Source organism: Dasypus novemcinctus, chromosome 27, assembly GCF_030445035.2.
Source record: "Dasypus novemcinctus isolate mDasNov1 chromosome 27, mDasNov1.1.hap2, whole genome shotgun sequence".
Classification (NCBI taxonomy): domain Eukaryota; kingdom Metazoa; phylum Chordata; class Mammalia; order Cingulata; family Dasypodidae; genus Dasypus; species Dasypus novemcinctus.
The window spans coordinates 17,770,736-17,783,759 of record NC_080699.1 but is presented as its reverse complement, the minus strand read 5'-3'; the positions used below and the strand labels follow the sequence as shown (position 1 = coordinate 17,783,759).

General features: G+C 39.1%; 1 protein-coding gene across 5 annotated transcripts in view; it reads left to right on the top strand.

The window, feature by feature from the left end:
• ALG9 (ALG9 alpha-1,2-mannosyltransferase) overlaps positions 1-6,848 on the top strand; it is a 151,902-nt gene extending 145,054 nt beyond the window's left edge. For all 5 annotated transcript variants that reach the window (XM_071212329.1, XM_071212328.1, XM_071212326.1 and 2 more), the window contains 2 exons: positions 3,329-3,447; positions 3,718-6,848. In XM_071212329.1, coding sequence (XP_071068430.1) covers positions 3,329-3,447; positions 3,718-3,755 — 157 coding nt within the window. In that variant the 3' untranslated portion in view covers positions 3,756-6,848. The remainder of the gene's footprint in view (positions 1-3,328; positions 3,448-3,717) is intronic.
• Positions 6,849-13,024: the final 6,176 nt, after the last annotated feature.

The following is a 13,024-nucleotide window of genomic DNA, read 5'->3' as shown; positions in this document are numbered from 1 at the left end:
TCTTTGTTGCTCCATAATTCAAACATTTTCATTTTTAGATTTATAAACACCACTTAGATGACTAATCCAATGGATATTTAAATATTTCTTCAACATCTTCTTCCCCAGTCACCTTTATATATTCAACTGCCTCCAGCTTTTGTCCACTTAAGAAATGTATCAAATAAAATTAGGCACACAAACATCACAAAAGATTAAAGAATACTCTCACATGTTCTTTAAACATAACAGGATGGTCCAGGTTCTTGTTGCAAAATATTGCATGATGAAGATCTTCTTGTTGAATGATGACCTGGTTGAGAATACCATTTTTCCTTTGGGCCTTAGAAATATACTGTTCACTCATCAATTCTTGAGTTTGAGTAAATTCAAGTATATTGTCATCTGAAGGAAAGTGGATATGACTCAAGTGATTGGGCTCCCATCTACCATATAGGAGGTCCAGGGTTTGATTCCTGGGGCCTCCTGGTGCAGGCAAGCTGGCTTGCACAGCAAGTTAGCCCGAGTGGCAAGCTGGCCCACAGTGGTAAGATGGCATGCAGTGCAGAGTGCTGGCCTGTGCAGTGTGCTGGCCCATGCAGATGTGCTGGCCCACATGGAGTGCTGGTCCGTGTGGAAAGCTGGTGCAGCAAGATGACACAACAGGAAGAAATACAGAGCAGAGACTACAAGAGATGCATCAGACCAGGGAGCAGAGGTGGCATGAGAGATTGAGCACCTCTGTCCCACTCTGGAAGGTCCCAGCATCATTTCCTGGTGGAGAACACACAGTGAATGGACACAGAAAGCAGACAGCAATTGCAAAACAATGGGGCAGGGGAAGGGGAGAAATAAAGAAATAAATCTTTAAAAAATATTGCAATCTGAAGACCCATAGTATGAAATTCTGCTTATCTGATCACTTTCACTATCATCATTAGAGTCTGGAGTGCTGCTATTTGTCTTTCCATGTTTATCTTCTGGTTTGCCTAATAACTGCTAAATGTCTTTCTCTGCCAGTTTTCTTCTCATTGCCTGTATGAAGGGAAAATTTTAAAAATTCAGGAATTCTCAACTGTGTTCAGTGAAAACTAAAAGCAGACTACCAAGATATGTCTCCAGTCTTCTATGCCTTACTGAAAGGCGATGCAATACTTTGGGCAGTGCAATAAGAAAGTTGAAGGATAATGCAATAGTTGTGATTTATTTCACTATTGCATCATCCTTTTCAGTAATGGTCATCTTTCTTCCCTTTTATTATTATTTTAATCTTTTTTTAAAGCATAGCTGTAAATCAAGATATAAAACAAAATAAGACCACTGATCCTATTTTGTACCTTAGATTTATAAAAGGGTTCAGTGGACCCATACAGTAATGTAAGATAAAATGAGTTTTGTTCTATATTTTAAAATAAACACATTTTCTCTTTGTTTTTTGAAAGACATTAGGAAGGAAAAAATAGTTAGAATTATTTATAGTTCTTTATAGTTAGAATTGCTCCAAAAAGAAATTTAAAAACTAAAAGTGGGTCCCCTGGACCCTGATGTTTTAAACCAAGGGTTGAGTTGACCAGAAATCTATACTGAATATATTAATGAAACTTTTATTGTGGAGTCAACTGGAATGGGAACTAAGTTAATTTGTTTCAGCCTTTCTCTATATACTTAAGCTTGCAGTCAAAGCTTACGCCTTTCTATTCTGACCTTCCCCTTATCTGTGCAGCATGGGCAGAAAAGATAGATTAACTTCTTTTTTGACTGAGGTACTTGCTTCCTCCTCCTGTTCATTTTGTTTGCAAGATCCTTGCTTTATCTCTTGTGTCCCTCTTCTAACCTCTTCTCTCTATCAAAGCCTTTGAGCTGTTAGCTGTTGAAATGAAGTGCATCTCTGCTGAGCGCAGAGTACGGGCAGTGGCCCAATTGGAAAGAATCTCTGTGAGGTGTGTAAGCCAAGCACGATAGCATTGTGTGCAGGTATTGCAATCATCTGCTAAACCCAGGGGTAGGCTGCCAGCACAAAAACCACATTGACGTGGCATTTACAAGCTTAGGATCTGGAAAAGGACTCGTAATGGAACACCCTTCAGCTGCTTCATTTAGGTTGGCAGTAACTGGGCCACCTTTTAATTTTCACACAACAGAAATCAGAGTCAGGAAGCAATGCTTCATATAGAATTTGAAACTATCACTGTCTCTTTTTCTAGGAAATAATTAGTTTTGTTAGTCTGTTCCTGGAATTACAGAATAAACTATAGTGGTTAAGAGTACAGACTCTAGAGTCAGATCTGGATTTGAATCAGCTCTCTATCACTTACTGACTGTGTGACTCTGAGCAAGTTACTTAAGTCTCAATTTCCCATCTATAAAATCGGGATATGAACATCACTTTTTTCTTAGGGTTATTGGAAGTATTGAAGAGTATATTGAAATTGCCAAATCCAAGTGCCTGTCAAATTATAAATATTCAGTAAATGTTACCTTTTTCACATTCTTCAGAAATGCATGAGAAATCAGGTTTTCAGCTATCCTTATATTTTGGTAAAAAGTAGAACTATTATTTGCCAGAGACATGTCACAGCATGAGCTTGTGTGTAGACTCTCTCGTATCACTTAGACATTCCTAGAATGTTGTTTTGATACTATGTGCAGGAAGCCCAGGACATATTTTTCTTCACCTCTCTTGGAAAATTTAGATCTGGAGTCAGGGTCTTTTGAGCATTTGGTATCTCTACAGTGTCTTAGATATAATGCCATTTTTGTGTTAAGGGTTTAGCTCAGTAATAGCAGTCCTTTGATTGACCTGGAACTTCTGTGGCATATATATGTTTACGTGTGTGTGTCTGTATTTTTTAGTGGTTTTGGGCTGCAGAATGAGTCAGGCACCTTGTATGTGGGAAGCAAGCACTAAACCACTGAGCCATATCGGCTTCCCCTGAGTTGGTTTTTTCATTGTTTGCTGGTTGGTTGCTTTTAGGAGGGACTGGGGACCAAACCCAGGACTTCCCATGTGGGAAGCAGGTGCTTAACCGCATGAGCCACATCTGCTCCCTATGGAATATTCGAATTCAAAGTGAATACCTAGTGCTATTCTGAAGGAGATGCTATGGCTGATGAGGGAGACTGTCATTTTAGAGTAGGTAACATGGTACTTGGTCTTGATTAAGTCTTTTATCATGATCTACTAGCTATAAATAATGGGCTCTTCTGCTTTATATAGATATATTTATATTTATATATAAAATATATATTCACCATAGTACTTAGTTTATATCCTTTAATCACTTTCAGTGCCATCAGTAAATTCTCTCCAATGATAAAAATCTGTTTTTTCTTTTTCTTTGTTTTTCAGGTCTTCAAAGCTGCTGCGGGCATTCTATGTCCCCTTCCTGTCAGATCAGTATACAGTGTACGCAAATTATACCATCCTCAAACCCCGGAAAGCAAAACAAATCAAAAAGAAAAGTGGAGGTTAGCAGCACGCCTCTTGCCCCAAAGGGCAACTATCTTGTTAACTAGTGATTCCACTGACATGCCTCCCTCCAAGTCGTCACTTGTAACATTTGTAATAAAGGTCTTCTGACATGAATACTGGCATCTGGGTGCTTTGGGCTAGCCAGTCACTTTTACTCCTTACCAGTGTCTCTGTTCTGCATGTAAACTCCTTGCACACAGGCAGGGAAAGCATGGGGAAATTCCTTCCACATCTCATTGTTTTTCTTCTGTTCAATTATTTGCTAGACCGGAGAAGAGCAGAACCCACCTATAGGAAGAATTGAAAATTCCTGGAATGGATGGCTGTGTTAAGTTAAGCTGTTCTCCACTCTGGCATGGCATCAGGGAACTAGCAAGCCTCTCGTTGGCCATATGGGCTTCTCCACCAAAGCTGTTTGGCAGCTCCTAGCAGACCTTCTTGTTCAAATCCTAGTGCTGAAAATGAGTGCAGCCTGGTTGCCAACCTACATGTCCATTTCAACTGCAGCAAAACTAAGCTTCCCTAAAGCACTTCACAGGACTAGGATCCTGTCCTGGAGCTATCTCAGGAAAAAGAACCATTTGAGGAACTGTGACCTAATTTTATTATATGTGATGCCTCTAATTTTCCTTTTATTTCCAGTACAAAAAGTTGTGACTATATGGTTTTCTTTTTTTAAAGTTGAACATACTATTTTTTGAATTCAAGACTTCCTGTATAAAGGTACTAATAGACCAGACTATTGCTCTATAGGGCATATTTGGAAAAATTTAATTCTATTAGTTGGTAGATGTGGATGACATCACATTTGTAAGTTATGTATTCTGAGGCCTTTGTTAACAACCCTTATTGAAAATGATCAGTGTTTATAGAACCTATTTTTGAGTTCTGTCTACTGCAAAGCACATACGGCACAGGGCTCTTCTAGTCAAATAGAGAATGATAAAGACTTAATTAAAATTTACTAAGTGTATACTGTTACTTTACCTTTACCTATAGCATTTTACCATCTGCAAAGCCCTTTCACATGTTACCTCATTCTGATTTTTAGTTAAGAGTTTTATCTGGATTTCTTGGAGTTCTTTGTGGCCTGCTAGTTTGACTCACAGCTGTGCTTCATGATGCAGACTGGCCTGTGGCAGGAAGACAGTGCTCAAGTTGGGGAGTCATGTTCTGTTGCAGTCTCACAGGATCCAGTATCAGTATTCTCCTGTAGTAAATCTGGGGTCACATTATGAGTGCCTTATTACCCAAGGGTAATTGTTTCTAGTATCTGAAAATAGGATGAATCTATTTTTCAGAGTTTCCACCTTTCATTGTTCAAAGAGAAGGGCTTTTCAACAGGAACTGATCCCATGAGAGGAGAAAGGAAGTGAGGGAAGGGATGGCTAGTTACCATATAAAAAGTCTCCTTTTTCGGATTCCCTGTAAAGAAACCAAGCACTTCAGAGGCAGTATGGAGTGATTAACTGGAGAGTAAAGATAGATCAGGCTCCCACTTGCGCTTGAAAGATTATGGGATTTAATTCTAAATAACTGATTACTGTTTTCCAACATGAATATTGTCATACGTAGTCTGACTCCAGAGCAGAGAATTTTAAGAAAAGTGTCTTGTCATATGTGCAGAAAGAGCATACTGTCCTTCATAGTAGCTAAAACCTTCCACTTTTTGTACAGGTAAATTAAGAGTCCAGTAATGGAGGTCCATGATGAGTGGCTTTTTTCCTAATCAATGTGGTACAATGCTGATTTATTTTATCTTATTTAGGAAAAAAAAAAGGCTTTCTGAGCTAGAACTTAATTGTAATACAGCATTAAAAGGTCATGATTGATCCAGGATTTCCCTTAGAATATCTCTTTAAAAACCAGATTCTGGTTTTCTTTATTGTATGCATTTATCTTTAGTGAGAGCACAATAAATTGCAGGGCACTGTGCCCAGTGTTATAGGTAGAGGATACAAAAATGAATGTTTTTGTTGTGAAGGCATTTTTCATGTACTATTATATAAACACATTAACAATCTCCATTTCTTAGCAGTACAGGGAGGTTAGCTTTGCCTGGGAAAAGAGTGGCACAACACCTGGTCAGAGTAGCATTTCTCCTCCAAAAAATCAGTGTTCAACATGAGCTGACTGCTCACTGTAAGGATACAGTGCTTAAGGTACTTATTTCTCCATAGTATGTTGGGCATCAAGGTATGAGGACTACAAATTATTTGATATAGCCTTTGATATGGGCCTGAGCAAGGGAGTGTATGTACTTGGCAAGTCCAAGGCTCTCTGGTCTCTACATCTTAAGCAGCCTTATCTGAACCCCAAATCCTCTGACACCAAGAACCATTATTGAACTAGACTGAGTGGTAGCCATCTATTATCAAAATTTACTTCTCAACTCAGCTGGTAGGTGTCATTAAGACAGACCATCTTTTTTTTTGGGGGGGGGGGGTTGGTAGGCAAGGGAGTAAAGAGTTTATTAAGAAAGAAGAAATCAAGAAAATTATATGGTCCAAGGCATGGACCATTGCCATCCTGCAGAGTGAGATGCACACGTATGGGCCCCAGGTTAGACCTTTTAAGACTTTTATTCCCCACCCCCCACCCCCCATAATGTTGGTGGGGAGCCCCAGCTCTTTTCTCAGGCCATTTTAATCTCTTGTGTTAATCAACAAATTGAAGCCCATACTCTTTATTACTAAATTCAAGTTTAGAAATAGACTCATTGTTTTAAGCCAAGGTGGATCTTGATCTTAACCATTTATTTGGGTCATTTTTCCTAGGTTGAAGTTTGGGAAAGCACCATAAAAACCCTCTGATGTTGCATGATTAGATGTGGGGTACTATTAGGGAAAAGCCCCAATGGCAGTGTTTTACATTTTGTAAATTTTTATCAAACTAAGAATTCACTGTGGTTGTGGAGTATTTTGGCCAACATCAGGCAGGTATACTTCTAATTTGGTTAGTTTTATTTTCTCCAAAGAGAGAAAAGAGGCTCTATTTATTTAGTCTTTGCCTGTACAGGCATATTCAAGCTCATGTGTTAACAATTCTTATGCTCCTACCTTAAATGGGTAAATGAATAAATAAGCATGTACTCAGCTTTAATTTTTTTTTGCAGCAGAAAGAGCGTACTTCTTTATGGCATTGTTGGATTTCAGTGGCTCTCTGGTATGCCTGTAAATCTAAACGAATGCTGCCTTTAATTTTTCCAGTATATATAACCATGTGATTCATGTTGCAAATGAAATCAGGAAACGGTACAGTGTTGGAGCACAGGTATTGTCCAATTCTTCCTCATTCTTGTACTTTTATTTCACGGGTCAATGTTTACATTACATACTTTGTTGTATTTACTGTGAGAGAAAAAGTTTAATAAATATTGGCAGTTTAATTTTCCTTATCTTAAGGTGACATTTTCTGTTTTGCTTTTAGTTTTTAAATCTTTGTTGGAAATTGGACACTGAAGGAGCTCACCTCCTTCATTTTCCCCTCTGCCCCCTCAAGTGTATAGACCTGTCTTCACAGGGCAAAGATCTTAGAATGTTTATCCTGAAAACTTTAGGAAGAAGCCTTTGAGAAACCCAGTGAGGATTAGTTTTAGTTTACCTGTGGAAAAACTAGGTAGGAACTATTCGATGTTTCATTGTTGTGCATGAAGGGGATAAAGTTCCTAAGTCTATCTTTAAAGTTTTTGGATTGAGAATCTCTAGGCTGTGGGATTTTAATTTTCACAGAAATGCTGATTCAGTTATATCTAATATTTAGGTAACTTCACCCTTTGTTGGGAGTTGTCAGGGGCAAATGAATTCCTAACATCGTTCCTATACTTTGCACCTTATATACCAATAACTTCTTGTTGCCATCAGGTTTTGAACCATTGGTTATCATTTTTCTTCCCATATGATCCAAAATGTCCTTGAAACTTTGTTTCATTTCTTCCAAATTGTTTTAGGGAAGGATGCTTTTATCAATATAATTCCAGGAGGAAGAAGTCCATAGACATAATGAATTCCCTTCCCCCTGTCTAGAACAACATCTTCTGTCTCTTCCTCTTGTTTTAAGGCCAGCCCCATTTCCATTTTCTATGAAGCCTTTCTAGACTTCTTCAGATTCCTGAGACTATTTCCTTTCCTGAATCTTCTTGAGTACCTCGTGTCTTTACCAGCAGCATAGAACCTTAATATAGAAACCTTGTAAACCTGTCTCCCAAGAGCATTGTTGGCAAGTCTAGGGACAAAGATCACATTTGTATGTTTTCCCAGTGCTCAGCACAGTTCCTGAATGTTCTGGCACTGTACATGGTTATTGACAATGACAAAGAAAGAAAAGTACAAAGAAACCAGGAACTGATATACTGCCTTTGCTTTCTGTCTGACCACAGAAAACAGAGCAAGTCATAAATCCTGTAGAACTCAAAAGACAATTGGGAAGATGTGAATGAAGCTGAATATGTGTATATTTTAGCAATTCTGAAGTACATGGGCTTCCGCACAAAGATAGATTCCTCAGGGTAGCTTCTTAAAAGAGATATGGGGTGCCTACATCGAATCTTTCTCTTATTACTTGATTTTGAAGGGTCAGACTTAGCTCAGGACATCTTCTGAATGAGTTTGGGTTAGAAAGCTACTCCAGGTGTCAGGAGGTGCTCAGGTCCTACCAGCTACAGGTACTGCTGGGAAAAGAAAGTCTGACTTCAAGGTGACTTTGTAGTGATACAATCAAATTCAATAATATTAAATAGCAAGTTTGTTTTTCTTAAATTGGAAGTTGTTCAGAATCTCATCAGTTGTGGAAGTTAGCATAGATGTGATATTTAAGCAAATTATAAACAACAAATTTGATAGACAAATCAGAGTAATGAAATGAGGGAAATTTGGATTAAAGGCATGAAATTATGGCATTGTAATGACATGGTCAGACTGGGATTTTCCTGATACAGTTTCTTAGAATAAATATAGCTTCTGTTTAAATTAACAGTTGACTAAATAGCATTTTACCTGAGTATGAGCACTTTTTTCCCCCCAAAATTTTAAGTCAGTCTCCAGGTATCCTCATAAAATAGTTCAAGGTGGTAGGTTTTTCTGTTTGGTTTTTTGTTTTGTTTCCAGTTTCTGGACTTGTTTCTCTGCCATTACATGCCTGGAGATAAAGGTATAAACAAGGTGACTTTTTTTCCCCTCCCCTCCCCTCCCCTCCCCTCCCCTCCTCTCCCCTTGTCTCTCTCTTTGTTGCGTCATCATCTTGCTGCATGACTCACTTGCACAGGCACTCGGCTCACCATGCAGGCACTCAGCTTACCACATGGGTACTGCCTCGCTGCACAGGCATGCTTTTCTTTTCACCAGAAGGCCCCAGGGATTGAACCCGGGTCCTCCCATATCTGCTTGAGCCATATCTGCTTCCCAGGATGACTTTTTAAATGTTCTTACTGCTTAAAAATTATGTGACTTAAGAAGAATTTCTTCTGACGAGGGTAGTTTTTGCAGATCTACAACCATGGATTCCACACATTGACTGCTTTGCATGGGCTCTCTCTGACCTTCATTTACCTGCAGGACCAGTGTTTGGCAACTGGTGCCCTTTACCTGTCATTTGTCTGGCCAAATGAAAAGGGTGTACCTTCTGGTTTATATGGTAGTTGCGTCAACATCATTGAACTCAATGCTGAAGATGTAACTTACAGAGCAATGATTCTAAACTAGAGGGGCACATGAAAATCACTGGAGACTCTCTAAAAAAATTGCCACTTTCTGGTTGACCTCCAGAAATTCTGATTTAATGGTCTGGGATGGGTCCAGGCATCAGTATTTTGTTCTAGACTCCCTAGATGTTTTTACCTGATAGGCAGCTAGAGTTGAATACCACTGCTATTGATAAGAGGCACACAGTTACACCAAAGATCAAAGGTAATTAGGCAAAATATTTAGTATCTTTTTCTGATTATGACTCCTAGCTACCCAGGCTTTATCCAGGTCTCTTGCCCTCCGTGACACTTTTCCTTACTCTATCTTGCCTATCAAACCTTACCTATCCTAGTTCCTGTTCCTTCTGGACCCTGTTTTCCAGAAAACAATGAACTAATATGGTACCAAAGTGTACTAAAATGGATGTTAATAATTTACTGTAGTATTTTGTGTAATCTATATACCTTTAACTATAAAGATTACTGCAGTTCTTCCCATCCCATTAACACTTGAATGTTAATACAACTGGAAACAAAGAGAAGGAAAGACTATAATTTTGACAATTTCAGACAAATTCAGTGCCATTCCGTCTGTTTATTAGGTGGGAGGAGTTTGAGCAGGCAGATCCCACCTTGAGCAAAACTGCCTGACCTTCATAATAGCAATAGGCTTGGCTCCACTTGGCCTGCGCAGGTAAGGCCTTATCTATGGCTGTCTTAAGTAAGTAGAAAAAATGTGGATACTAAGATCTCCTGCTCAGAATTCACTGGGGGCAGCCCACCTTATACAATTTTTACATTCTTAGCTCTGTTTATATGAAATGAGTACAGTGAAGATCTCTATCTCTTTGTTATTCTGCCACTGGTCTAACAGAGAGCTTCTCTGGAGCTGCTGCCAACCCTTCAGACATGAAAGCAAAGGTTAATCTCATTTGGAGAGAAATGACCTGTAATGTGTGTACTCGCCCAACAAGAACACACTATGTATGGCTCAGGAGTGGGTCTGGTCTCTTCCTTATTTCCCTGTTAACAATGTCACTAAGCTTTCCTGGTATTCCCTATAATGTGTTCCCATTTTTTACTTGCCAATGAAATATTTGTGGAAAAATGTACAAAAGGTGGTGCTATATTTTTTTCAGTGCTATATTTACAAAGGAATCTTATGGATTTTTTTTTTTTTTTTACTTAGTCCTATCCCCCTTCCTTGGACTGATTTCTATAATTGCGTTTCCATAGTCTTTGATTACTAGAAGTATTTTGGAAAAAAAGAACAAAAGTTTGAATTTGTTGCCACTTTTTTTTTTGTTTTTTTTTCCCCCAAAGTGCTACTTTCTTTGAAAACATAAAGTTTCTTAAGACAACCTTGTCTGCAATGCCTTCATAGATCCTTCCCTACAGACCAGCAGAGGGCATCCTATTCTCACCAAAATTTTCAGAGCTTTTGCCCCCTGGGAAACTATTTTCAGTATTTGCCTTACTCTTGGTGTAGAAACTCCACTATAAGTTGAAATGTCTGAGTTGCTTTTCTTTAGAATCTACAATGCACTCCTATGTTGCTGTAATTGTAAAAAAAATTCCTGGAGCAAACCATACGCACAACTATCAGTATTGAAATATCCATCACAACAGCAATTCCCTGGTTGGTAGACTATCTACAGGTAATTAGTCAGGTCTGCTCAGTTAATTTCAGTACTATTTGGCATGACCTTGATTGTATTTATAGTTAATAAAAGCTATGTGTTTGGTTGAAAGAGGGAATCAGCTCCTTCTAGGATCACTTAACAGCCATTTGCCCCTTTCAGGGCAAACCACATCATACACACTGTCCTAACTTTGCCCCTGTTAACTTGTTGATACTGTCAAAGGCAACCCACAAGACAGATGAATGCCAGCACATTCTCCAGAGCACTGCAGCACCACAGACGGCCCTGAGCCCCTGGAAAATGGTGGGTCTTAGAATACCTTTGGTTGCTCCTCCTGCCTAGACCATGGGATAAAAAACAAACATCTGCAGAAGGAAGTAGAAATTGTATTTTAAAGGTTTAGGTTAACCACCTAGGCACACTGAGACCTAGGTCAAGGTCAGCTGTGCCAGATATAGGAGGGGATTCCCTGCTTTGTATAACACCTGATGCCCTCCCTCCTTTGAACTCAATCTTAGAACCATAGGGGGAATGTGTTGTTTTGTTTCGTTTTACCCTTTAGATTTACTCTGGAGAAATAATATGAGTAATAGCTAGCATTTATTAAGTACTTACTATATGCCAGGAATGTTAAGTTGCTTTTTTCTCACATAGTCCTCACTATCGTCTTCAGATGTAGGTAACTAATATTAACTTCTTTTTATGGATGGGGAAACTGATTCTCAGAGATATTGTCTTGGCCAAGACTGCACAGTCCCTCTTTTAACCATGCTTTTATACTCCCCATTTCATGAACTCTTTGAAGTCCACAGTCCATGACCTCCTCTTTTGGATGTAATGTTGGAGTATCTGGAAGGATCTAATGGGCACAGATGAGGACAAGATCCAGTCAAAGTTGTTTCCCATGTTTACCACTTCATGCATCTGCTTCCAGTAACCACAGTCTACAGTTGTCCTAGTAAAAAAAGGTATGCAAATAGTTCAGCTTTTGTAGGGACTTTTCTAGAATACTGTGGGCCCCAGCTAATATTTAATCACACAGCTAGATCAGAGAAGGAGGCGATTTCCTGAAGTCCTAGAAGTTTGTGGACTTCCGGCTTCTGGTTACAGTCCCAGCTGGATTTGTGCCGAGATGTGATTGCTTGTCCAGGGGATCTTGGCATGGGTCCTTCTTATTCCTGTGACTTTTCTCTTAACATTTCTGCTGGGCAGATCTTGAGAAAGAATACCATAGTCAGGAGAGACCACAGGCAAAAGCTTTCAGGGGACCAAGAAGATTTTACTAAGCCCTGCTCCTGCTAAATCAAATCTCTGTTTAGCTGAAGCTGGGGGATAGTGTACCCTGCTGCTGCAAGTGACTACTTATGTTGGCTGGGTCTAGTACCAGACATGATGATAAGGGGCTTACAAAAATAAGAGAGAGGAAGGAAATTTGGACCTTACCATGTCGACATAGCAGTGTTCGCACAAAATAGCTGGGCAGGAGTCTATTACACATATCCATGAATGCCATGGGGAAGGCCAGCCAGGAGAAGGCAGAGCACAGAATGCAGAGTGGCAACTAAAAGCCAAAGGGTTGGTGTATTTAAACAGGTAATAATTTTCATGGCTCAAAATCAATTTGTAAAAGCAATGTGGTATCCTAGATTGGATGCTGAAACAAAAAAAGTACATTAGGGGAAAAACAGGTAAAATTCGAGTAAAGTCTAGAGTTTGGAAAATAATAAAGTACATACGGATATACTATACATTGAAAACTCTTTCATCTCTGTTCCCAGGTACCCATTTTCCTGTAACCAACAAATGTTATAGTTATGTGTGACCGTCTAGATACTTCTTTATGCATGTGCAAATTCATGTGTGTGCATTTTGTTTTACACAAATGGTAACACTATATACACTGCTCTGGCCTTCCTTTTTTTTTTTTTTTAATTTTAAGGCCATTTTCATATTATGTAATATTGAGGAAACAATCTGTTATCTATGAACATTTTCAGTTTACACTCCACTCCACAACTTCAATAACATTGTGTACCGTGGTTTTTTTCACTTAACACTGTAACAGCGTTTCCGTTGAGCTATGTATAATAGCCAGCAAAATAACCAAGGTGCTATCCCGAGAACACTAGAGCCCATAACAGGACTTAGAGGCCTGTGACTTTTGAGAAAGGTCCCCGTGCCTACTTGATCTCCAAGTTTGCTGTAGCTTAAATCTACCCTTTGGTCAGGGGAAGTACTAATTCTGCATGC